This window comes from Amblyraja radiata, chromosome 6, assembly GCF_010909765.2.
Source record: "Amblyraja radiata isolate CabotCenter1 chromosome 6, sAmbRad1.1.pri, whole genome shotgun sequence".
In the NCBI taxonomy this organism is placed as follows: Eukaryota; Metazoa; Chordata; class Chondrichthyes; order Rajiformes; family Rajidae; genus Amblyraja; species Amblyraja radiata.
In genome coordinates this window covers 87672337-87698484 of record NC_045961.1, presented here as the reverse complement: position 1 = coordinate 87698484, position 26148 = coordinate 87672337, and the positions used below count along the sequence as shown (strand labels likewise).

Sequence of the window (26148 nt, the reverse complement as noted above, 5' to 3'; positions counted from 1 at the left end):
GGGTTTGCTCCGAGATCTCAGGTTTCCTCCCACGCTCCAAAGACGTACAGGTTTGTAGATTAATTGGCTTGGTATAAATGGAAATTATCCCAAGTGTGTGTAGGATATTGTTAAAATGCGGGATCGCTGGTCGGTGCGGACTCGATGGGCCTAAGGGCCTGTTGCCATGCTGTATCTCTAAACTAAACTAAACATGAGGGGCAACCTTTTCACACAAAGGATGGGACATATGGGGAACGAGGAAGAGGTAGAGGTGGTTACAATTACTACATTTCATGACACAGGTACATGGAAAGGAGAGGTTCAGAGGGATATGGGGTTTAACACAGGCAAGTGGGACTAGGTCTGGTCAGCATGGATGAATTGGGCCGATGAGCCTTTTGCATGCTGTATAATTATCACCCTGCATCTGTATTGTAATATGGGGACCAGAAGCAAACCCATGCTGTGGTTGGCCTGTTGCCTGTTGTTGGAGTCATATCTGGAAACAAATACATTGTTCGTCTACTATCTCTCTACCCTGAACCAACAGTAGCGAGTACATTCATCAGAAGTGCCAAGTAGATGATGCATTACGGCTTCCGCCTGAAAACCACTCCAGCACAGAAGTCAGTCTACAGCCAACTTGGTTCAGTCCACATGATAGAACAAAACAGTACAGAACAGCACAGAAACAGGCACTTCAGCCCACCATATCTATGTTACCATGATGTTGATTTAAACCAATGCCAGAGACACAAGGAACTGCAGATGCTAGTTTACGAAAAACACTTAAATTGCTTGAGGTCAGGCAACATCTCTGGAGGATATGGATCGGTGATATTTCAGGTCAGGACCCTTCTTTGGAATCATTCTGTTAAACTAATCCCATCTGCTTCTGCATCCTCTCCAAAGCATTGACATCTTTCCTGTGATACCATGACTTTAACTGCACACAATATTACAAATGGTAATACCGCAGCTATTTACAATATACATCAATGAATTGGATGAAGGGATTCAAAGTAACATTAGTAAATTTGCAGATGACACAAAGCTGGGGGGAAGTGTGAACTTTGAGGAGGATGCTATGAGAATGCAGGGTGACTTGGACAGGTTGGGGGAGTGGGCAGATGCATGGCAGATGAAGTTTAATCTGGATAAATATGAGGTTATCCACTTTGGTATCAAAAACAGGAAGGCAGATTATCTAAATGGCGTCAAATTGGGAAAAGGGGAAGTACAACGGGATCTGGGGGTCCTTGTTCATCAGTCTATGAAAGTAAGCATGCAGGTACAGCAGGCAGTGAAGAAAACGAATGGCATGTTGGACTTTATAATAAGAGGAGTCGAGTATAGGAGCAAAGAGGTCCTTCTGCAGTTGTACAGGGCCCTAGTGAGACCACACCTGGAGTATTGTGTGCAGTTTTGGTCCCCTAATTTGAGGAAGGATATTCTTGCTATTGAGGGAGTGCAGCGTAGGTTTACAAAGTTAATTCCCGGGATAGTGGGACTGTCATATGCTGAGAGAATGGAGCAGCTGGGCTTGTACACTCTGGAGTTTAGAAGGGTGAGAGGCGATCTTATTGAAACATATAAGATTGTTAAGGGTTTGGACACGCTAAAGGCAGGAAACATGTTCCCGATGTTGGGGGAGTCCAGAACCAGGGGCCACAGTTTAAGAATAAGGGGTAAGCCATTTAGAACAGAGACAAGGAAACACTTTTTCTCACAGAGAGTTGTGAGTGTGGAATTTGCTGCCTCAGAGGGCGGTGGAGGCCGGTTCTCTGAATACTATCAAGAGAGAGCTAGATAGGGCTCTTAAAGATGGCAGAGTCAGGGGATATGGGGAAAAGGCAGGAACGGGGTACTGATTGGGGATGATCAGCCATGATCACATTGAATTTGGCTCAAAGGGCCGAATGGCCTACTCCTGCACATATTGTCTATTGTCTAATTGTCTAAAGAACTTGCCAACAAATCCCCTTTAAACTTTTTCTCTCTCACCTTAAACCTATGTGTTCCAGTCTTTGACATTTCCACTGTGAAAAAGACTGATTGTCTACCCTATCTATGCCTCTCATAATGTTATATAGCTCTATCAAGTCTCCACTTAGCCTCCGATGTTTTAGAGAACACAATCCAAGTTTTCCAACCGCTCATAGCAAATGTTTTGTAATATAAGCAACATCCTAGTGAAACAAACAATCTGCTGGAAGATCCCCCTCTGGCCCCTTTCCTCCACCCTATTAATTTAACTAGTTCCACAATTCACCACCTTGTATTCCTCTTGAGATCACTGCCCAGTCCATCATCGGCTCGGACCTTCCTTCCATCGAGGGGATTTATCGCAGTCGCTGCCTCAAAAAGGCTGGCAGTATCATCAAAGACCCACACCATCCTGGCCACACACTCATCTCCCTGCTACCTTCAGGTAGAAGGTACAGGAGCCTGAAGACTGCAACAACCAGGTTCAGGAATAGCTACTTCCCCACAGCCATCAGGCTATTAAACCTGGCTCGGACAAAGCTTGATTATTAATAACCCATTATCTGTTATTTGCACTTTATCAGTTTATCTATTCGTGTGTGTATATATTTATTTTATGGTGTATGGACACATTTATCTGTTTTGCAGTAAATGCCTACTATGTTCTGTGTGCTGAAGCAAAGCAAGAATTTCATTGTCCTATACAGGGACACATGACAATAAACTCACTTGAACTTGAACCATAGCGAATAATGGGCCTACCTGACTGAAGTCATTTGTTGTTGGCCCTGATTGGTCCTGGTCTTTTCTTGCCTCCAGCTCTTCAATATCCCCCTCCTCCCCCAACTTTCAGTCTGAACAAGGGAACCGACCCGAAACGTCACCCATCCTTTTTATCCTGACCCGCTGAGTTACTCCAGCACTTTGTGTCTATCTTTAATATGCTCGAAGAACTCATTGGGTCAATCACCAGAAAGGAAACAAAAATGGGAGAAGCAGAGAGCCAGGCACACAGAGCAAACCCACCAGAGGCGAGGGTTATCTGTAATTGGAAAACTTAATATTCGCATCATTGGGTTGTCCTGGTGACCTGCTTCTACACCTCTCCAAAGCCATCACATCCTTCCTGTACTATAGTGACCAAAACTACACACAAAATTCCAAATGTAGTGTGGCCAAAGTTCTATAGAGCTGAAACATGACTTCCCAACTTTTGAACTAAACACCCTGATACATAGATACATAGACAATAGGTGCAGGAGGAGGCCATTCAGCCCTTCGAGCCAGCACTGCCATTCAATGTGATCATGGCTGATCATCCACAATCAGTACCCCGTTCCCGCCTTCTCCCCATATCCCTTGATTCCGCTAGCCCTGAGACCTCTATCCAAGTCTCTTTTGAATACATCCAGTGAATCGGCCTGCAATGCTTTCTGAGCCAGAGAATTCCACAAATTCACAACTCTGTGCGAAAAAGTTTTTCCTCGTCTCAGTTCTAAATGGCCTACCCCGTATTCTAGACTCCCCCAACATCAGGAACACGTTTCCTGCATCTAGCGTGTCCAATCCATTAATAATTTTATATGTTTCTATAAGAGACCCTCTCATCCTTCAAAATTCCAGTGAATACAAGCGCAGTCGCTCCATTCTTTCATCATATGGCAGTCCCGCCATCCCGGGAATTAACCTCGTGAACCTACGCTGCACTTCCTCAATAGTAAGAATGTCCTTCCTCAAACTAGGAGAACAAAACTGCACACAATCTCGTTATGAATGCCAACATGCCAATAGCTTTCTTCACTGCCTGCTGTACCTGCATGCTTACTTTCAGTGACTGATGTACAAGGACACCCAGGTCTTGTTCTACTTCCCTTTTCCTAACCTGACACCATTCAGGTAATCTGAAGAAGGGTTTCGGCCCAAAACGTCGCCTATTTCCTTCGCTCCATAGATGGTGCTGCACCCGCTGAGTTTCCCCAGCAATTTTGTGTACCATTCAGGTAATACTCTGCCTTCCTGTTCTTGCTACCAAAGTGGATAACCTCACATTTATTCACATAATACTGCATCTGCCATGCATCTGCCCACTCACCCAACTTGTCCAAGTCACCCTGTACCCTCACAGCATCCTCTTCACCATTCACACTGCAACCCAGCTTTGTGCCATCTGCAAATTTGCGAATGTTACTTCTAATTCCATCATCTAAATCATGAATGTATATTGTAAATAGCTGCAGTCCCAGCAGTGAGCTTTGTGGAACCCCGCTAGTCACCACCTGCCATTCTGAAAGGGACCTGTTAATCCCTACTCTTTGTTTCCTGTCAATTTCCAACCAATTTTCTATCCATGTCAATACCCTACCCCCAATACCAAGTGCTCTAATTTTGCCCACTAATCCCCTGTGTGGAACCTTATCAAAGGCTTTCTGAAAGTCCAGTTACACTACATCCACTGGCTCTCCCTTGTCCATTTTACATGTTGCATCCTCAAAAAATTCCCGAAGATTAGTCAAGAATGATTTCCCCTTCGTAAATCCATGCTGACTTGGACCGATCCTGTTACTGCTATCCAAATGTACCGCTATTACACCTTCAATGATCGACTCCAGTATCTTCCCCACCACCGATGTCAGGCTAACTGGTCTATAATTCCCTGCTTTCTCTCTCCCTCCTTTCTTAAAAAGTGGGATAACATTAGCTACCCTCCAATCCACAGGAACTGATCCAGAATCTACAGAACATTGGAAGATGTTCATGCAATGCGTCCATGATTTCTAGAGCCACTTCCTTGAGTATCCTGGGATGCAGACCATCAGGCCCTGGGGATTTATTAGCCTTCAGTCCCATCAGTCCACCCAACACCATTTCCTGACTAACGTGAATTTCTTTCAGTTCCTCCGTCACCCTAGGTCCTCTGTCCCCTAGTACATCTGGGAGATTGTTTGTGTCTTCCTTAGTGAAGACAGAACCAAAGTACCTGGTCAACTCATCTGCCATTTCCTTGTTCCCCATAATCAATTCACCTGTTTCTTTCTTCAAGGGACCCACATTTGTCTTAAGTAATGTTTTCCTCATCACATACAGTACCTAAGGAAGCTTTTACTATCCTCCTTTATATTCTTGGCTAGCTTTCCTTCGTACTTCATCTTTTAGAAACATAGAAAATAGGTGCAGGAGTAGGCCATTTGGCCCTTCGAGCCTGCACCGCCATTCAATATGATCATGGCTGATCATCCCCGTATTTCTCCCCGTATTGCCTTTTTAGTTCCTTCTGTTGATGTTAAAGTTTCCCAATCTTCTGGCTTTCCGCTTTGATATATTATACGTCTCTTTTATTTTTATACTGTCCTTGACTTCCCTTATCGGCCACGGCCGCCTCTTACTCCCCTTAGAATCTTTCTTCCTCTTTGGAATGAAATGATCCTGCATCTTCTGGATTATTCACAGAAATACCTGCCATTGCTGTTCCACCATCATCCCTGTTAGGGTCCCTTTCCAGTCAAATGTGGCCAGCTCCTCCATAATGCCTCCATAGTCCCTTTTGTTCAATTGCAATACTGACACTTCCGATTTACCCTTCTCCCTCTCAAATTGTAGATTAAAACATCATATTATGGTCACTACCTTCTAATGGCTCCTTGACCTCAAGTTCCCTTATCAAATCTGGTTCATTACACAACACTAAATCCAGAATTGCCTTCTCCCTGTTAGGCTCCAGTACAAGCTGCTCTAAGAATCCATCTCGGAGGCACTCCACAAACTCCCTTTCCTGGGGACCAGCACCAACTTGATTTTCCCAGTCTACCTGCATGCTGAAATCTCCCATAACCACCGTAGCATTACCTTTGTTACATGCCAATTTTAACTCCTGATGCAACTTGCACCCTATCGCCAGACTACTGTTTGGGGGCCTATAGATAATTCCCATTAGGGTCTTTTTACCCTTACAATTTCATAGTTCTATCCACAATGACTCTACATCTTCTGATTTTACTTCGGAGTCACGTGAGTGACTACGTGAAGAAGCCCGCCAGGCGCATGCGTGCCATTGCGCTACACGCATTGCAACTCGTCATTGTCGGGAGGAAGGACGTTCCCCCGAACGGCAGGATTTCGAACCTGCAACAGTAAGGTAAGGGAACTTCGTTCCATACTTACCTTTTTTCTACAGAAGGCTGTTGAAAGCTGGCGGGGGAGGAGTCTGCAAGCAGCAGGCAGCCAGCAACGGCCAGTGGCACGACAGTCTCCCTTAGCGGGAGTCCGTGCGTCTTCAGCTCCGACTCCGGAGCCGTCAGTCCGACAAACTCGGACAACAGCCCCGAGGACGCTACGGGGCTGTTGTCACGGAAATCACAGCGGGAGGAAGGACGTTCCTCCCGAAACGGCAGGTTGAGAACCAGCAACACAGGTAAGAGATTTCCTTACCTTTTTCTTCATTGCAGGAAGGCTGCCGAGCTGCCGCTGAACAGCAACAGGCAGCCAGCAACGGACGTCGGCACCACCATCTCCCATAACGGGAGCGAGTGCCAAACATCACCCCAAACGGGTGGAGGAAATCGGAGCCAACAACCCACAAAGACAGTGGGTTGTATTTGTGCTCGGTCCCCTTTTTTAATATTAGGGGACAAAAGGAGATTGCGCTCCTGCCGTGGCTAAGCCAGGTGGAGTAAGCGCAACAGGGGACAACAGCTACGGCCGGAATCGGCTCCCGTAATGGGATTAGCTGTACCCGACTTTCGCTCCAGACTCGCTCCCGCACCGGGCCGGGCGGGAGAGGGAGCAAAACTAATGTTTTCCCCGCGCTAGGTCTGTACAGGAGGGGAAGCTGGACAAAGGAGTGTCCACAGTGCTGCTAGTGAAGCTGGCTGGGGGAGACAGCAGAGTCGCAGGCAGCCGGCAGCAGCAGCCAAAGGCACCTTTATCTCCCGTTATAAGGAGAGCAGTGCCGACTTTTGGTCCCGCGCCGGCCAGAACACCACGGCCGGGCTGGAGACCATTCAAATGGGGCCGAAGGTACACAAAATTGCTGGAGGAACTCAGCGGGTGCAGCAGCATCTATGGAGCGAAGGAAATAGGCGACGTTTCGGGCCGAAACCCTTCTTCAGGCCGTTGACTTTGACAGTCATTGACGGCAGCAGACGGGGTAGAATGACGCTCACCCGTAGCAACGATTTAAACTTGGACCTGCAGGTAAGAGCTGCGGTCTTTTTTGCATTTCTATGCTGATTGCAGGTGCAGAAACAACGGGCTGCGACAAAGCTGGTGGGCTAGATGGAATCAGCTGTGCCAGATGTCCTCCACACCGGCCATATTCACTCCACGGAAGGACAGTAAGGACAAAGCTGGTGAGGGAGGACCGCGGAGCAGCGGGCAGCCAGCAGCAGCCAGCGGCACTTGGATCACCCATAGTGGGATCAGCTGTGCCCGATGTCGCCTCCGCACCGGCCAGATCCACGCGGCCCGGCGGAAAGGCTAGACACAAAACAAACAAGGTCGTGGACTCAGAGGAGTCCGACTTTGAATCACCGCCGGCGGCCAGCGCCCTGGAGCGCGAAGAAGCGGTGTATGGAGCTTTGCTCCAACGTGACAGACTCCGGGACATGGAGTCGGGTCACTGTGGGCCCTATGATAACCCACAGCAGTACCTCTTTAAGGGCTGCACAGTGCTTCTACCTCATCAGAGGGAAGCACTGCGGGTCAGTTCTGGGCTGACCTGGAAGAGGGGTCCGCAGAAGAAAGTGTGCAAGGGGTGCAGGAACAAGAGAACCTACTGGAACCTAGCACCCCCACGCACCCACCAGCAAAACTGGTGAAAGCTCGAAGGACCGGTACTCAAAAACATGAGTCTTTTAGGCCATGGCCCAGACCGGCCTTCTCGGAAGATGCAGGACCTCCAACGCCAACCAAAACGTAAATCCAGACCCCAGCGCTACAACAGCAAAGAACCTACAAAAAGGTAAACCTGCCACTGCTAACTATGGAGGTAGGTGGGTCTGGTTCCCTACAAACAGTGGGCACGGAGATTGGGTGGAGATAACACTCTCTTCTGAATGCATGGAGCATGATAACAACCGATATCTACATCTTAAGCAGTATCCAGGGATATACAATAGAGTTTATACACAAGTACAGCCCTCCAGTTCAACATATACTGAACCGAATGTTCGTGCTTTCTGATAAAAGAAATCAAAAGCGCAAGCTGAACTGAAGCGGCTTTACATAAAAGGTGTAATTGAGAAAACTCAACACGAACCATTAAAATTCGTGTCCGATATATAAACAAAACAAAACAAAAAAATGATGGTCATCGCATCATCATAGATCTAACAAAATAGATACCTTTGTTACTGCTTAACAATTAATTCCCAAAGGTTACTTCAATGGCCAGCATCATTTTAAAGATGCTTACTATTCAGTGCCTATACGAGGTGACCACAGATGTTACTTAAATTCAACTGGATGGGACAACTCTAGCAGTATAAAGCACTGCCAAATGGGTTATCATCAGCCCAGGCTGTTCACAAAAAAATTTGAAACCAGCCCAAGCGTTTCTACGGAAACGTACACACATGGTCATGGCATATTTAGATGACATACTCATTATGTGCAAAAACTTTGGAATTGGCCAAACAAACTAACAGCCACAAAAAAAAATTATTTGGGGAACTGGGATTCATTTCATCCAGTTAAATCTAAACTAACGTCTTCCACTACTATGGACACCTGGGGTTTCACCATTGACTCAGTTCACATGTCGGTGACTCTGCCTAAGGCAAAGGCTACAGATTTAATAGAGGCTTATAAAACCTCTCTGACATCAGCAAACCATCCATCAGATTGGTAGCCAAAGTAATTGGCATAATGATGGCTGCCTTTCCAGCCACACAATTTGGACCTCTACATTACCAAAACATACAGAGAGCAAAAAACAAGCACTCTAAATTATGCAGGTCACTTTGACAGATCTGTGAAACTACCAATCAGGCTAAAATGGAACTAAAATGGTGGATAGATAACTCTAGCCTTGTTCCTATCCAAGCATTGTCAGTAACCTTTTCCATGGTACTACAAACTGATGCCAGTACAATTGGTGCGGAGCCACCAATACCAATACCACCGTGGTAGCATACATTAACCACAGGGTGGAAACAAATCGACATCATGTGACAATCTGGCCATACAAATTGGCAATGGTGTCTCCAGAAAGATATTTGGATATCAACCACTTATCTACCAGGAAGACTAAATTCAGTGGCAGACACCAGGTCCCAGTTATCAAGTTATGTTACACAGGAACCAGACCCTGGGGCAGCGGCGACAGATGCATTTTTCGCTGCATTGGAGAGGAGGGGAAATTGTTTATTTACACATTCCCTCCTTTCCTGCCTCATCAGTCGGGTATTAAGGAAATACAACAGACTCTGCATCTGGAATTGGTAGTACCCGATTGGCCTACACAACCATGGTTCCCAGTGGTATCAAACATGGAATCAGAGACATGAACATCCCATCTGTTCTGGAATATCTGGCAGGCCTCCACTATGATGAGGGGCTCAGTTACAGTGCCATCAACTGCGCAAGAAGTGCCCTATCGACTTACCTATGGCAGGGGACAGACCATTACACTGTTGGGACTGACCCACTGGTACAAAGCCTATGAGGAGTACCAGATACTCCCATATATGGGATGCGAGTATAATCCTGAAGATGCTCAGGAGTGGTCTCCAGCAACAGTTCTGTCCTTACACAGACTGACATTAAAACGGTCATGCTAATGGTATTGGTCACGGCACAATGGATACAGTCACTGCAAAACAAAACTGGACAACATGACTTTCTGAACGGAAAATATTATGTTTCATATTTATGAGATAGTAAGCAGAACAGAAAAGGGATCAGCAGGCCTCAATATACAATTAGGTCATACCCAACAGATGACCGTCTGTGTATAATAAAACATCTGTCGTTACACATGGAGAAAACGAATATCCTAAGAGGCAATGAAAAGGCACATTTTTTATCAGCCACTAGCAACCACACCAAGAGTGACGGTCCAGACCATCTCAAGATGGCTGAAACAGTTGCTAAACACAGGCTGGGGTGGATACTAAAATTTAAAAAACCTCTTTCCACCAGGGCTGCAGCTACATCGGCAGCGATACAGTTGGATGTACCAATGGACCAAATCCTCAAGGCAGCAGGATGGTCTGGAGGGGAAAAACATTCCAATTATTTGTAATAAACCAGTAATGAAACCTGGAACATTTGCAGAAACAATTTAAGTTCTGTAAATTAATTTAAACCCATATAAAGGGGTTATAAACTTGTGTTAAAAATTTTATGATTTCAATGTCGAATTCATGTCCAAATTATGTTAACACAATCCTCCCAACAGTCAAGGCAGACGTGATGCATGGACTCGTTCAACGGCATGAAATCACAGAGCTTTAAAATCTTCATGTAGTCACTCACGTGACTCCGAAGTAAAATAGTAAGATTAAACGAGAACTTACCAGTTTGAAGTTTGATCTGTATTTTATGAGGAGTTACGATGAGGGATTATGTGCCCACCGCTCCCACCCAGATCATATACTTAACTGGTACCTGTTCTCTAATCTTACTATGTTTAGTCATTACAGTTATCTGTGATTCCACACCGCTGCTTTGAAGAATGACACGCATGCGCCTGGCGGGCTTCTTCACGTAATCCCTCATCGTAACTCCTCATAAAATACAGATCAAACTTCAAACTGGTAAGTTCTCGTTTAATCTTACTATTCTATGTCACCCCTTGAAAGGACTGAATTTCATTCCTTACCAACAGAGCCACCCCACCCCCTCTGCCCACCTGTCTGTCTTTTCGATAGGACATATACCCCTGAATATTCAGGTCCCGCACGGGAGACTGGTGGCTAAAATTAGAGCACATGGTAACGGGGGTAGGGTGTTGATATGGATAGAAAATTGGTTGGCAGACCCGAAGCAAAGAGTAGGAGTGAACGGGTCCTTTTCAGAATGGCAGGCAGTGGCGAGTGGAGTGCTGCAAGGCTCGGTGTTGGGGCCGCAACTGTTTACCATATATATTAATGATTTGGAAGAGGGAATTAGGAGCAACACTAGCAAGTTTGCAGATGACACAAAGCTGGGTGGCAGTGTGAACTGTGAAGAGAATGTTAGGAGGTTGCAGGCTGACCTGGACAAGTTGAGTGAGTGGGCAGATGTGTGGCAGATGCAGTATAAGATAGATAAATGTGAGGTTATCCACTTTGGCGGCAAAAACAAGGGGGCAGATTATTATCTCAATGGGGTTAGGTTAGGTAAGGGGGAGGTACAGCGAGACCTGGGTGTCCTTGTACACTGGTCACTGAAAGTTGGCGTGCAGGTGCAGCAGGCAGTGAAGAAAGCTAATGGAATGTTGGCCTTCATAACAAGAGGATTTCAGTATAGGAGTAAAGAGGTTCTTCTGCAGTTGTATTGGGCTCTGGAGAGACCACATCTGGAGTATTGTGTACAGTTTTGGTCTCCTAAATTGAGGAAGGACATCCTTGTGATTGAGGCAGTGCAGCGTAGGTTCACGAGATTGATCCCTGGGATGGCGGGACTGTCATATGAGGAAAGATTGAAAAGACTAGGCTTGTATTCACTGGAGTTTAGGATGAGGGTGATCTTATAGAAACATATAAAATTTTAAAAGGACTGGGCAAGCTAGATGCAGGAAAAATTTTCCCAATGTTGGGCGAGTCCAGAACCAGGGGCCACAGTCTTAGAATAAAGGGGAGGTCATTTAAGACTGAGATGAGAAAAAACGTTTTCACCCAGAGAGTTGTGAATTTGTGAAATTCCCTGCCACAGAGGGCAGTGGAGGCCAAGTCACTGGATGGATTAAGAGAGTGTTAGATAGAGCTCTAGGGGCTAGTGGAGTCAAGGGATATGGGGAGAAGGCAGGCACGGGTTATTGATAGGGAACGATCAGCCATGATCATAATGAATGGCAGCGCTGGCTCGAAGGGCCTCCTCCTGCACCTATTTTCTATGTTCCTAGCACTGATCCTCTTGCAGCCATTAGAGGTCAATTTATGCCAGGAATCAGAGCAGGAGGCCCTCGGGCAGTGCCCTGCATCCAACGATCTTAGCTGCTTCTATCCACTCTAAAGTTAGATGTGGGGGCATTCACATCTTACAAAACTGCAACCTCCACAACAAGGAAGGCAAGTGGCAGTAGGTGAACAAGAACACAGCCACCTGCAGGGTTCACTCAAAGTCACACACCATCCAGACTGGGGATTTATTGCCAGTCCTTCTTCATCACTGGGTCCAAATCCTAGACTCATTCCCCAACACAGCTCATCATTAAGTTGAGTAAATAACAAAGTGTGTGTCAGGCAGCATCTGTGGAGGAAAATGAACAGACAACATTGCGGGTCATGACTCTTCTGACCTTTCCTTAGTGCTTCCTGGTCTATACGATGAGCAACCCTGGAGGTGTGAATGGAGGGCCTGAACAGTGAGTAAGGAATGGAATCAAATTTGACCAGGAAAAGGGGCGTGTGTTTGGTGATATTTACTGATGCAGGTGGATTTCATCAGCTCTTCCATAGCATGAGTTCACCCACTCAAACCTCACTTCCTTGCCCCACATGCAACCCACAGGACTCAGGAAGATGTGGAGGCTATGGAGAGGCCGCAGAAATTGTTCACTGGATGTTGCCCAGACTGCAGCTATGAGGAGAGGTTGTACATATTTAGAGCATTGAAGACTGACGGGGGGGGGGGGGGCCCGGATAGAAGTATGTTAAATTATGAGAGGCATATACAAGGTAGACAGTCAGAATCTTTCGCACAGGGTGGATAGGTCAAATACAAGAGGACATAAGTTAAGATGAGGGGAGGGAGGGGGATGTGGGGGTTGCAGTTTACAGGAGTTTTGCTAGACAAATCTTTTTTTATTATGCAGTGTGGAAAGTGCCTGGAATGCACAGCCGGGAGAGGTGGTGAAAGCGGCTACCATAGCAACTCTTGAGGTATTTAGAGGCAGGCAAGGAAAAGACAGATATGGGGCATGTGTGCGTCATAAGGTCATGTGATAAGAGCAGAATTAGGCCACTCGGCCCATCAAGTCTACTTCGCCATTCAGTTATGGCTGATCTATCTCTCCCTCCTAACCCCATTCCCCTGCCTTCTCCCCAGAACTTCTGACAGCTATATTTAAGAGGGAGTTAGATGTGGCCCTTGTGGCTAAAGGGATCAGGGGGTATGGAGAGAAAGCAGGTACAGGATACTGAGTTGAATGATCAGCCATGATCATATTGAATGGCGGTGCAGGCTCGAAGGGCCGAATGGCCTACTCCTGCACCTATTTTCTATGTTTCTATGACACTTGTACTATTCGTTCAGGTAGATGGGATTGGTTAGACTGTCAAATTGGTCTGCATGGTCACAATGAAATGAAGGGCTTGTTCCTGTGCTGTGTTGCAATGTGTTTTTTGTAAGATTATCAACAGCGAGGCAGACCAGAGAGGGGTCACACAGAAGATCACACCCCAGTTTGGAATCTTTATGAAGGAACTGCAGATGCTGGAAAATTGAAGGTAGACAAAAATGCTGGAGAAGGAATTTATGGAGCGAAGGAAATAGGCGACGTTTCGGGTCGAGACCTTTCTTCAGACTGATGTGGGGGTGGGTGGGGCGGGATGAAGAAAGGAAGAGGTGGAGACTGTGGGAGAGCTGGGAAGGGGAGGGGAAAGAAGGAGAAAGCAGGGACTACCTGAAATTGGAGAAGTCAATGTTCGTACCGCTGGGGAGTAAACTACCCAAGTGAAATATGAGGCGCTGCTCCTCCAATTTATGGTGGGCTTCATTCTGGCCATGGAGGAGGCCCAGGACAGAAAGGTCGGATTCGGAATGGGAGGGGGAGTTGAAGTGCTGAGTCACCGAGAGATCAGGTTGGTTATTGCGAACCGAGCGGAGGTGTTGGGCGAAGCGATCGCCAAGCCTATGTTTGGTCTCACCGATGTAGAGCAACTGACACCTAGAGCAACGGATGCAGTAGATGAGGTCGGAGGAGGTTTTAACCCCAGCGGTATGAACATTGACCTCTCCAATTCCAGGTAGTCCCTGCTTTCTCCTTCTTTCCCCTCTCCCTTCCCAGCTCTCCCACAGTCTCCGCCTCTTCCTTTCTTCATCCCGTCGCTCCATAGATGCTGCCTCACCCGCTGAGTTTCTCCAGCATTTTTGTCGACCACTTTGGAATATGGTACTTTGGACAGAGAGCAGAGTAGAGAGGGGGACTACAGCAGGAACCAGGGCGGTACTAGTTTGAAGAATGATTCCGACGCAAAAAGTCATCTATCCCCGTTCTACGATACGATCGAACTTTATTTATCACAGGAGGAAAATTGATCTGCCAACAATAATAAAAACACAAAATACATGAAATCAAAGTGACCAGTGGAAATTATTGGGGATGTGCAATGATTGGGGGCGGGGAGGGGAGTCAGTCTACCCCACGACAGAAGGGGGAGGAGTTGTACAGTTTGATAGCCACAGGGAAGAAGGATCTCCTGTGGTGTTCTGTCCTGCATCTTGGTGGAACCAGTCTGCTGCTGAAGGTACTCCTCAGGTTGACCCAGTGTGCCATGGAGAGAGTGAGCTGTATTGTCCAAGAGATTCTACAGAGATGATGCCTGACCCGCTGATTCACTCCAGCACTGGCTTTTTTCTTTGTAAACCAACATCTATTGCGTACAGTTTTGGTCTCCAAATCTGAGGAAGGACATTATTGCCATAGAGGGAGTGCAGAGAAGGTTCACCAGACTGATTCCTGGGATGTCAGGACTGTCTTATGAAGAAAGACTGGATAGACTTGGTTTATACTCTCTAGAATTTAGGAGATTGAGAGGGGATCTTATAGAAACGTACAAAATTCTTAAGGGCTTGGACAGGCTAGATGCAGGAAGATTGCTCCCGATGTTGGGGAAGTCCAGGACAAGGGGTCACAGCTTAAGGATAAGGGGGAAATCCTTTAAAACCGAGATGAGAAGAACTTTTTTCACACAGAGAGTGGTGAATCTCTGGAACTCCCTGCCACAGAGGGTAGTCGAGGCCAGTTCATTGGCTATATTTAAGAGGGAGTTAGATGTGGCCCTTGTGGCTAAGGGGATCAGAGGGTATGGAGAGAAGGCAGGTACAGGATACTGAGTTGGATGATCAGCCATGATCATATTGAATGGCGGTGCAGGCTCGAAGGGCCGAATGGCCTACACCTGCACCTAATTTCTATGTTTCTATGTCTATGTTTCTATCTGCAGTTCATTGTTTCTACCTAACATTGAGATAAATTGTGACCCAAAAAAAAGGCAGCATTGGCCAAAGATCTTAGAGCTCCAAGATCTTTGGCATTGGCTGATCCCGGGATATTTGGAGCAATCCCGCCCACTGCCAATCACACGCCTGCGTGATGAATGTGCCATCCTCAATCTCACCGTCGGGGACTTTGGTCGGGTCTACACTCAGCATCTCACTGCCTCAATGGGGAACGGACGGCACACACCCAAGCAGAGCGCGCCCCTCGGCGTTACACATGCCACCCCAGCCCCAGGCGTTACACATGCCCACCACCACCCAGCCCCCCCCCCCCCCCGCGGACAGTATCAGACACCACTACACCCGCACAGGCGCTCAAAGTATTGCCGACACCCAGCAGTCTGCCCAAGAACGTGTTGAGGGCCGGTTGGCCCGGGACTGATGAGCCTTAGCCGAACCCTCAACGTGTGTGTGTGTGTGTGTGTATCTGTGTGTGTGTGTCCCACTATTGTAAGCGGTAGTCAGGGGGTCATACACAACTCTTCCCTTCCCACGAGGATAACTCGGGCTGAAGTTACCTAAAGTCACTAAGGTCTCAGTCCCGGCGTCGAGCCCCCCCCCCCCCATCCCCCATCATCTCTTATCCCCACTAAAACACCGACACTCGCGCTCCCGTATAACTTCAGTCCGTGTTACTTACCGCTGCCTCCAAGCTCCGGCTCTGAGCCAAGGGCAAGCAGTTTAGCACATCTGAGGAAACATCAGTCGCGCTCTCCCGCTGTCCGGACTGAACCTGTGAAGCAGCTCCGGGCGGGCCACACACGGGCGAGGAGCGGGTACCGAGTCTCCACTGCCCCAGGGCGCGGGGGGCTTCGCTGTGCAGTTGTCGAGCGGAGCAGGTCGGCAATGCGTCTGCACACAGTTTGCCAGAGCTGGCTCTCCGCTCCCAGTTCACTCGCTCCTCCCACCCTCGCAGCCCCTTAGACATGTTGCAGCGGCAGATTAACCCTTGGCTGCACTACCCCGCACACTTTAGGGAGCGGGACTTTCACCTGGAGCCTGCGACCGCAGCACATGTACATGTGTTCAGACACCGAGCCTACTCGGGCGGATATTTAACTGTCCCAAATAGACAAGTGGGAGCCACCGCCGTCTTTGCCCTGGGAGATCAGGGGAGCTACCAAAGGAAGGGTCAAGCCGTTTACTCCTAAATCGTTTTTTTTGTTGCCCGGGATAGAGTTGGGACAACTGTCCGTCCGCAAACTCCCCGGGGAGGGAGTGAAGGGCGTTAATGCCCAGGGATTCACGGCAGGGAAACGTGGCGCAACTTGGCACAAACGTTCTCGTCCTCGAGGTTATCTCAAAGTCCTGGTCGAATCCATCTCCTGGAAGTGCAGTCAAGGGTTAATCCTGCAACTCCCTGCAACGTGTTTGTGAGGGTGGGAGGAGAGAGTCAAGTGGGAGCGGAGAGCGGATTCCCAGATTTGGCAATCTGAGTGCAGACGTACTGACGACCCGCTCCGCTCGGCAACTGCACAACGAAGCCCCCCGCGCCCTGTGGAGAGACAGAGGGGGGAGACTCCTCACCCGTGTGTGGCCCAGCGCTACCTCCTATGTAAAGTCCGAGATGGTCCCTCAGATGCGTTGGCTGCTCCCGGCCATTCTCCTCCTGGCTCAGGCTCGGGGCTCGGAGGCAGCGGTGAGTAACACGGACTGAAGTGTTTCCCGGGGAGTGCGGGGGTGGGTAAGGGGGGCAGTATGCGGGCCGAATGCCGGGACTGAGACCTCGAGTACTGAGTGGCTTTAGGGAACTTCAGCCCCGAGTGTTCTTGAGGGAAGACAATAGTTGTGTGTGACCCCTGTATACCCGCGTGCAAGGAAGATTGTTCCCGATGTTGGGGAAGTCCAGAACAAGGGATCACAGTTTCAGGATAAAAGGGAAATCTTTTAGGATTGAGATGAGAAAAAAAAAATTTACACAGAGAGTGGTGAATCTCTGGAATTCTCTGCCACAGAATGTAGTTGAGGCCAGTTCATTTGTTATATTTAAGAGGGAGTTAGATGTGGCCATTGTGGCTAAAGGGATCAGGGAGTATTGAGAGAAGGCAGGTACAGGATACTGAGTTGGATGATCAGCCATGATCATATTGAATGGCGGTGCAGGCTCGAAGGGCCGAATGGCCTACTCCTGCACCTATTTTCTATGTTTCTATGTAACAGTGACAGACAGAGACACACAGACAGACAGAGACACACAGACAGACAGACACACAGACAGAGACACACAGACAGACAGACACACACAGACAGCCAGAGACACACCGACAGACAGACACACACACATACATACACACACACACATTGACGCACAGGTCAGTGATGGGTGAGGGTCGCGGGAAGGATGCATTTGTCCCGGACAACCGGCCCCGAGGAAGTTCTGGGGCAAACAGCTGGGTTCGTGTGACCGTGCGGGGGGAGGCGATGCTGTTCTCCGGCGACATGTCAGATACTGCCAGGCGACGGGTTGAATTAACCCCGCTGCTACGTCCGTCGTGTGGCCCTTTGTAATGTGTGAAGCGCATCGACGGGAGGTGTACAAGCTCATTGTGGTAGTTGTGGGCTGGAGCTCTCTGAAAGAGGGGATGAGGAGGTGGAGGGGGTGGGGTGCGGATGAGGGTAGGGTATGGTGAGGATGGGGGGAGGGGTGGGGTGGTAAGGAGGAGTGTGGAGGGGCGGTGAGGATGGGGGAGAGAGGGAGAGGCAGAGGGAGTGAACAGGGGTTGAGGAAGGGGATAAGGGGTTGTTGAGAGGTGGGGGAGGAGGAGGAGGAGAGGTGGGGGCTTAGGGGGAGTTTTAGGTCTGGACTGGAAGGAGGGTTGTGTGGCTGGGCTGAGGGGATGCCGGAAGGGAGAGGTTGGTTGGTGAATATGTATCTCGGATTGGGTTCCGTCGACTGGTAAGTGCCCCTTTCCCCCATCTGTGCATTAAAATCCCAGTGCCCTACAGTCAGGAACAGGTCCACTGTTAGATCCCAGCCGGTTATTCCTCTCCGGTGGACAGCATTCCCACGGATTCGGGACTAGGTTGGACCGGTCCGTCCCACAGTATCTGCCCTAATCATCGGCGGGCAGGCGGAGCTGAGTGGACAGGTACGGTGCTTAACGTCTCCCCTCTAGTCTGGGAGTGTGATCGGGCTCCTGTGGACTCGGTGCCGAGATACGGCTCGCAACTCTGGCACGCCGCTCCCTAACCTCACTCCAGCGCCAGGAGCCTTGAGGTGAAGGGAGAATGGAGGGAAGTTCCCGAGACTCCTGACTCTCCTCCCCTCCCCCCACTGCCCTCTCCTCTCCTCCCCTCTCCACCCCTCCCCCCACCACCCTCTCCACCCCTCCCCCCACCACCCTCTCCTCCCCCTCTCTCCCACCCACCCCCCTCTCTCTCCCACCCACCCCCCCTCTCTCTCCACACCCACCTCCCTCCACCCCCCCCCTCTCTCCCACCACCCCCCCACCCCCTCTCTCCCACCAACCCCCCACCCCCTCTCTCCCACCAACCCCCCTCTCTCTGGACCCACCACCCCATTTATTGGCCCACCCCCTCTCTCTCGCTCTCCCACCTCTCCTCCCTCCCCCCCTCTCCCCCCCCCCCTCCCTCTCTCCCACTCCCTCTCTCTCCCCCCCCCCCCCCCCCGCTCTCTCTCCCACCAACCCCGCTTCTCTCACTGGACCCCCAATTCGAACCTATGTGTTCGTCTCTCCCAAACACATCCTAGCCGCCTGTGCCATTATCCGCTGTCCCGCTAAAGCTCGAAACGAAGCGCTAAACGGATTTTACGCTGGAAACATTGGCCCAGTTTGAGTCTCCCTCGCAATCTCACTAGTAGAATCACTCACCTCTCATTTGTTGAGATACATTACAGAAACAACAATCTGGCCCGTCAGATGCAGCGAATTCTCTCCATAAATCTCTTTCCCTTTCTCCTATCGCTTCCCATTTGCCCCAGTAAACCTCTCCCTCTCTCCCAGCTGTTCCTCACTTGTTGCCATTTCACTTCAGTTGCCCGCAGTCGGATTCCACTCCTTTGAAACTCGAGGCCGCACGATTAGCCACACTAAAGATGCAGCGAGTTATATCACCGGCACACCCACCCGTGGTCTTGTACCAGGAGTGAGGATCAGTGTGAGAAAGTTTCAGTAAGAGGCTACACACACACACACACACACACACACACACAGCCCCACACACACACACACACACAGCCACACACACACACACACACACACACACACACACACACACACACACACACACACACACACAGACTGACATAGACAAGCACACACAGACACACACACACACACACACACACACACACACACACACAGACTGACATAGACAAGCACACACAGACACACACACACACACAGACATACACACACACACATAGAGGCAGACACACATGGACACACACACGGACACATACACACACACATAGAAACACACACACACATAGAGACGGACACACACACATGGACATGGACACACGGACACACACACATGGACACACGGGGACACGGACACACAGGGACAGACAGACAGAGACACACAGAGAAAACATTCCAATAACCTCAGATATGATATAAACATTAGACTTTAAAAACGTTTAATGGCGTGAGAGAGAGAGAGAGCACATTTTGCCCTACAGTTTGTTAATATAAAGTGTGTGAAGTCGGGTCTGGAACATGCACTGTTAGGCTGAATGGCTTGTTCTGGTGTTACACCATCCATGGAATGTGACTGAAGGATTCTTTCTCTGGCAGCGCCAAGAGTGCACAGCAGTCTGAAACAGAATACCCACCCAAAACGCCTCCTGTCCATTCTGTCCCGACCAGCTGAGTTCCTCCAGCACTTTGTCTTGCTTAAGATTCCAGCATCTGCAGGTCCTTGTGTCTCCAAAGGCTTTTTGTTGTTCCCATCGGTCCTGCAGAGAATTCGGAATGGGAGAGAGGGGGAGGGGGAGAGAAGAGATAGCCAGAGAGGAGGGTAGGGGGTGGGATGGGTTGAGGAAGGATTAAACTAGGAAAGGGCAAGAGGTGAGAGGGAGATGTATTCAAGAAACAAGTTGCTAGAATCTTGAGGACAAAGCAAACTGCTGGAGGAATTCCGTGGAGATAGCGGACAGGCCATGTTTCAGGTTGCGACCTTTCATCTGATGGAATAAGGGGGTAGAACGCTAATGGGATAAGACCTGAGGTAATGGGCGGATACAGATGGGGGAGATGACAGATGAATTGAGTAAATGACAAAGGCTAGAGGTGAAAAGGGGACAAAACGGTATCAGATAAGGAAAGACGAGGTGTGTGAAAGGGAGACATGGTACTCGGGGATCGGAGATGAACCTATGGAGGAGGGGAAAAGAGCAGGATGAGTAGGGAGATGGTGGGAGAAATGGGATAGGAGAGGGGCCAGAGGGGAAAAAAGAAGATTGTGTGTTGGGGGCATTACTTGAAATTGGAGGGAAGTGAGAGCGGAAAAAGAAGAGGGAGAGAAGGAAGTGGAGAACAGGTCATGACGGGAGAGAATAGGAGGGGGGAAGAGGCACATGATTAGTAAGAGAGAGGGTCGAAGATGGTGTGGAAACAGGCCCTTCGGCCCAACTTGCCCACAGTGACCAACATTGTCCCAGCTACATTAGTCCCACTTAGAAACATAGAAAATAGGTGCACGAGGAGGCCATTTGGCCCTTCGAGCCAACACCGCCATTCATTGTGATCATGGCTGATCATCCACAATCAGTAACCCGTGCCTGCCTTCTCTGCCTATCCCTTGATTCCGCTAGCCCCTAGAGCTCTATCTAACTCTCTTTTAAATTCATCCAGTGAATTGGCCTCCACTGCCCTCCGTGGCAGAGAATTCCACAAATTCACAACTCTCTGGGTGAAAAAGTTTTTTCTCATCTCAGTTTTAATTGGCCTCCCCTTTATTCTTAGAGCTCTGTCTGTGCTTGGTCCATATCCCTCCAAACCTGTCCTATCCATATACTTGTGTCTGAAGAAGGGTTTCGGCCCGAAACGTCGCCTATTTACTTCGCTCCATAGATGCTGCTGCACCCGCTGAGTTTTCCCAGCAATTTTGTGTACCTTCGATATTCCAGCATCTGCAGTTCCTTTTTGAACTACTTGTCTAACTGATTCTTAAACGATGGGATAGCCCCAGCCTCAACAACCTCCTCTGGCAGCTCGTTCCATACACCCACCACCCTCTGTGTGAAAAGGTCACCCCTATTAAATCTTTTCCCCTTCACCTTGAACCTATGCCCTCTGGTCCTCGGTTTCCCTACTCTGGGCAAGAGACCCCGTGTATCTACACAATCTATTCCTCTCATGATTATGTACACCTCTATAAGATCACCCCTCATCCTCCTGCGCTCCATGGAACAGAGACCCAGCCTAGTCAACCTCTCCCTATAGCTCACACCCTCTAGTCCTGGCAATATCTTCGTAAATCTTTTCTGAACCCTTACAAGCTGGGCAATATCTTTCCTATAACATGGTGCCCAGAACCGAACATAATATTCTAGATCAACATCTTATACAACTGCAACTTGACCTCCCAAAATCTATACTCAACACTCTGACTGATGAAGGCCAAAGTGCCAAAAGTATTTTTGACCACCTTATCTACCTGCGACTTAACCTTCAAAGAACCATGCACATGTACTTCTAGATCCCTCTGCTCTACAACACTACCCAGAGGTCGACCATTTACTGTGTAGGTCCTGCCCTTGTTCGATGTCCCAAAATGCAACACCTCACAATTTGTATTAAATTCCATCAGCCATTCCTCCGCCCACCTGGCAAATCGATCCAGATCCTGCTGCAATCTTTCACAACCATCTTCACTCTCTGCAAAACTACTAACTTTTGTATCATCCGCAAACTTGCTAATCTTGCCCTGTATGTTCTCATCCAAATCATTGATGTTGATGACAAACAGTAACGGGCCCAGCACCAAACCCTGAGGCACACCCACTAGTCACAGTCCTCCAGTCCGAGAAGCAACCTTCCACCATCACCCTCTGCTTCCTTCCATGGAGCCAAGTTGCTATCCACTCAGCTATCTCTCCTTGGTTCCCATGCGATCTAACCTTCCAGAGCAGCCTACCATGCGGAACCTTGACGAACGCCTTACTGAAATCCATTTGCACACCATCTACAGCTCTGCCTTCATCAACCTTTTTGGTCACATCTTCAAAAAAATTAATCGGATTTGTCAGACACCACCTCCCATGTACAAAACCATGCTGATGGTCCCTAATCAGCCCTTGCCCATCCAAATGCCTGTATAACCTATCCCTCCGAATACTCTCTAGTAACTTTCCAACTACAGATGTTAAGCTCACCGGCCTGTGGTTCCCAACACTTTCCTTTCGACATTTCTTGAAAAGAGGCACAACATTTGTCACCCTCCAGTCTTCCGACACCTCTCCTGTATTTAAGGACAACTTGTAAATTTCAACAAAGGGCTCCTGCAATTTCCTCTCTTGTTTCCCGCAATGCCCTCGGATATATCTGATATGTCTACCTTCATACACGCCAGTACCTTCAGTACTTCTTCGACGGTACCACTGACTGCTATTAAGACACTTCCATTGACTGCCCCAAGTTCCTCCGTCCTACCGACTTTCTCCTCGGTAAATACATTGTGAAACAGAATGAGATATACAAGGAGGACAGGGATGAGTGAGACTTCCGAGATTTCCCTTTATCACTGAACCACGGTATTGAGGCAGAAACGGACGTGCTCGGCCACAGAAGCAGGACCAGTATTCACTCTCTTCCTGTCTTGGGGGAAATTATTCTACTCTGGATTAGACACTGGGCCATTTTCCAAACAATGCCGCTGGTGGGCGGGGCTTTGGGTATAGAGAGAGTGGACGGTTAGGTTGTTGCTGAGACCGATATGAATTTCCAGCAAGCTCGCTCAGTTATAGATTCCCACCCCCCATGTTAAAGCTTCAAAGGCCATGCTTCTACTGTCAATTCCAACTGTGCAATCAACCAATTTGGTGTTCTTGGTATTCCCAGCCAACGGAAAGCTGTGGAAGGCCATGTGGGAGATGAAAACTAGTCCCTGATATCCACCAGAGCATCCCTTGCTCGGATGCAATGCCAGCATCCACGCTGGAGGAAACACAAAGTGCCGGAGGTACTCAGCGAGTCGGGCAGCATCGGTGGAGGGACCACGTTTTGGGACTGGACACTTCTTAAGACTGTTTGGAGTAGGGGGTAGAAAGCTGGGGGAGAGAGGTGAGGGCAGGACAAAGCCTTGCAAGTGATGGGTGGATGCAGATGAGGGAGGGGTGGGGCGGGGGATGGTGGTTGATTGGCAGTTGGGTGGGATAACTAGCAAAGGCCAGAGGTGAAAAGGTGACGCACAGAGAGTGGTGAATCTCTGGAACTCTCTGCCACAGAATGTAGTTGAGGCCAGTTCATTGGCTATATTTAAGAGGGAGTTAGATGTGGCCCTTGTGGCTAAAGGGATCAGGGGGTATGGAGAGAAGGCAGGTACAGGATACTGAGTTGGATGATCAGCCATGATCATATTGAATGGCAGTGCAGGCTCGAAGGGCCGAATGGCCTACTCCTGCACCTATTTTCTATGTTTCTATGTCTATGTAAAAGGGTGTTGGATGAGGAGGAAAATATAGCCAGAAGGTGGGATATGGGTGTAAACCAGGGGAAGGGAGCATAAAATGGCAATGGGGGACTTCACTCTTCCACTTCTCTCCTTATCTGACAACCTTTTGTCTGCTTTTCACCTCTAGACTTGGTCACAGTGACACCCATGTGCCAATCACCCTTCCTCATTTGTATCCATCTATCAATAACAGGCGTTGTGCTGTCCACACATCTCTTCTCCAACTTTCTGCACCCTGTTCCATTCAGTCTGAAGAAGGGTCCTGACCCAACATGTTGTCTGTCATTCCCTCGGCATTTTGCTACACTTTAGCCCGCAAACTTCAGAGCCTAAGCCAGGGGTGGGGAACCTTTTCATGTTGGAATGCCGCATTAAGTTAGCTGTGATCTAATAAGGCCACATCCAAGAAACTTCAATTAGATATACTTCAAAATGTAGATTATTTTGTAAAAATCTAACTACTGGGTACTAACTTCAAGAAAATGAAAACATTTTGTTAATTCTAAAGTTAACTAATCTTTTAATGACTTTGTTGTGACTGCTTTTTGTGGGAAAGCGTTTGAATATTTGGTTGCAACTTGGAGGTACTCAATTTCAGCTGATCTTCTAGATGGGTATCCGTCATTTGTGACCTTAAGGCCGTCTTGATTTGGGTTTGGTAGGAGAATGTAGATTTGCAGCAATACGTAGATGAAAAGCACGTATTTTGTTGAATCTTCTTTTACTCTTTGGTATTTTAAATACGTTCATTTTAAGATTACAATAAAAATAATAAAAGATGAACAAAAACATTTGAATAAAAATAAAAGGATTTGTTCTACAAAATTTGGATTCAAATTTCAAAAGGCCGCACTTAATGGCCAAGAAGGCTGCAGGTTCCCCACCCCTGGTCTAAACACTTTGTGTTTTGCTCAAGTCTCCAGAATCTGTAGCTTCCTGTGTCTCCGCACTGGGGAAGATGAATCTACTGCACCCCTACAGGGGTAATGGGCTGCAGGCACGGAACTCGCTATCAAAATATGGAGGGGACAGGGGGGACACAATTTTTTGGCGGCCGCGCGCGCATGCGCACACTCACACACACGTGCGAGGCTTCGGAGGCTCAATCCAGCGCTAAATACAGCTCAACTCTGCCTGTCTCGCCGGGTTAACTACAGCCCTGCCTGGACTGACGGGACATCAGCGCTGCTTCTCCGCGCTGACTGTAAGCCTGGGCCATATTTCCCGCAAGTCCAGGAAGGGCTGTAGGTTCACCTGGCGGGACAGGCTGAGTGGAGCTCAGTTTAGCGCTACTTCTCTGTGCTGGCTGTGGGCCTGGGGGCACCGCTCCCGTCTGACTCCCGACCTCTCTGGCCACCTGTGGTGGGGGGGGGGGGGAACACTCGGGTGGGGACGGGAGAGCGCCGGAGACCCGGCCGGGATCGATCCTGGCTGCGGATGAGGCGCAGGTCTGTGCCACGTCTCCCTCCTCCAATCATCGCGCTGAATCATCATGTCCCCCCCCCCAATTGCCTGCTGACTGACGTCTCTCTTGTCCAATCGGCGCCCTCGATCAGCAGTCCCACCTCCACTGTCCTGCGGAAAGCGGAGATTTTAAAATCCGGATGACAAAAACTTGGGGGGGGATGTCCCCACCCTCTTAAAACATGGGGAAGTGTCCCCTCTGCCCCCCCCCCCCCCTCCCCCGAGTTTTCCGCCGCTGATAGGCTGCATGTTCCACACTAGCTTCCAGGAATCGAACAATCCGCCACATTTTGACACAGACCATACGAGTATCTAGCTCAGCTATGGGACTGCTGTAACACAACTGGTTCACTGAAGCCCTTATCAAAGGAAGGCTCATTCTGCGCCAACACCATCTTGTAGTCTCACATCTGCAGCTGAAATTGGAGAGGGTCAGAGATGCCCTTAGTTCGCTCCACCCACCCTGCATCCCCAGTTTGGAAATGGGACATTTGTCTGACTCTGCAATGGGTTGCAGGCCATCAACGTACAAGTGAAGATTGAGGGGGGATCTTATAGAAACTTACAAAATTCTTAAGGGGTTGGACAGGCTAGATGCAGGAAGATTGTTCCCCGATGTTGGGGAAGTCCAGAACAAGGGGTCACAGTTTAAGGATAAGGGGGAAGTCTTTTAGGACCGAGATGAGAAAAACATTTTTCACACATAGAGTGGTG

The 26148-nt window shown here is 48.8% G+C and overlaps 2 protein-coding genes across 2 annotated transcripts in view; one reads left to right on the top strand and one right to left on the bottom strand.

The window, feature by feature from the left end:
* LOC116974732 (collagen alpha-2(IV) chain-like) overlaps nucleotides 1–16221 on the bottom strand; it is a 190606-nt gene extending 174385 nt beyond the window's left edge. Inside the window, exon 1 of the mRNA XM_033023447.1 lies at nucleotides 15971–16221. The gene's annotated coding sequence lies outside the window, so the exon portion shown is untranslated. The remainder of the gene's footprint in view (nucleotides 1–15970) is intronic.
* Nucleotides 16222–16346: 125 nt separating this feature from the next.
* The window catches only part of LOC116974731 (collagen alpha-5(IV) chain-like), a 170388-nt gene continuing 160586 nt past the window's right edge, over nucleotides 16347–26148 (top strand). The window contains exon 1 of the mRNA XM_033023446.1: nucleotides 16347–16969. Coding sequence (XP_032879337.1) covers nucleotides 16898–16969 — 72 coding nt within the window. The 5' untranslated portion in view covers nucleotides 16347–16897. The remainder of the gene's footprint in view (nucleotides 16970–26148) is intronic.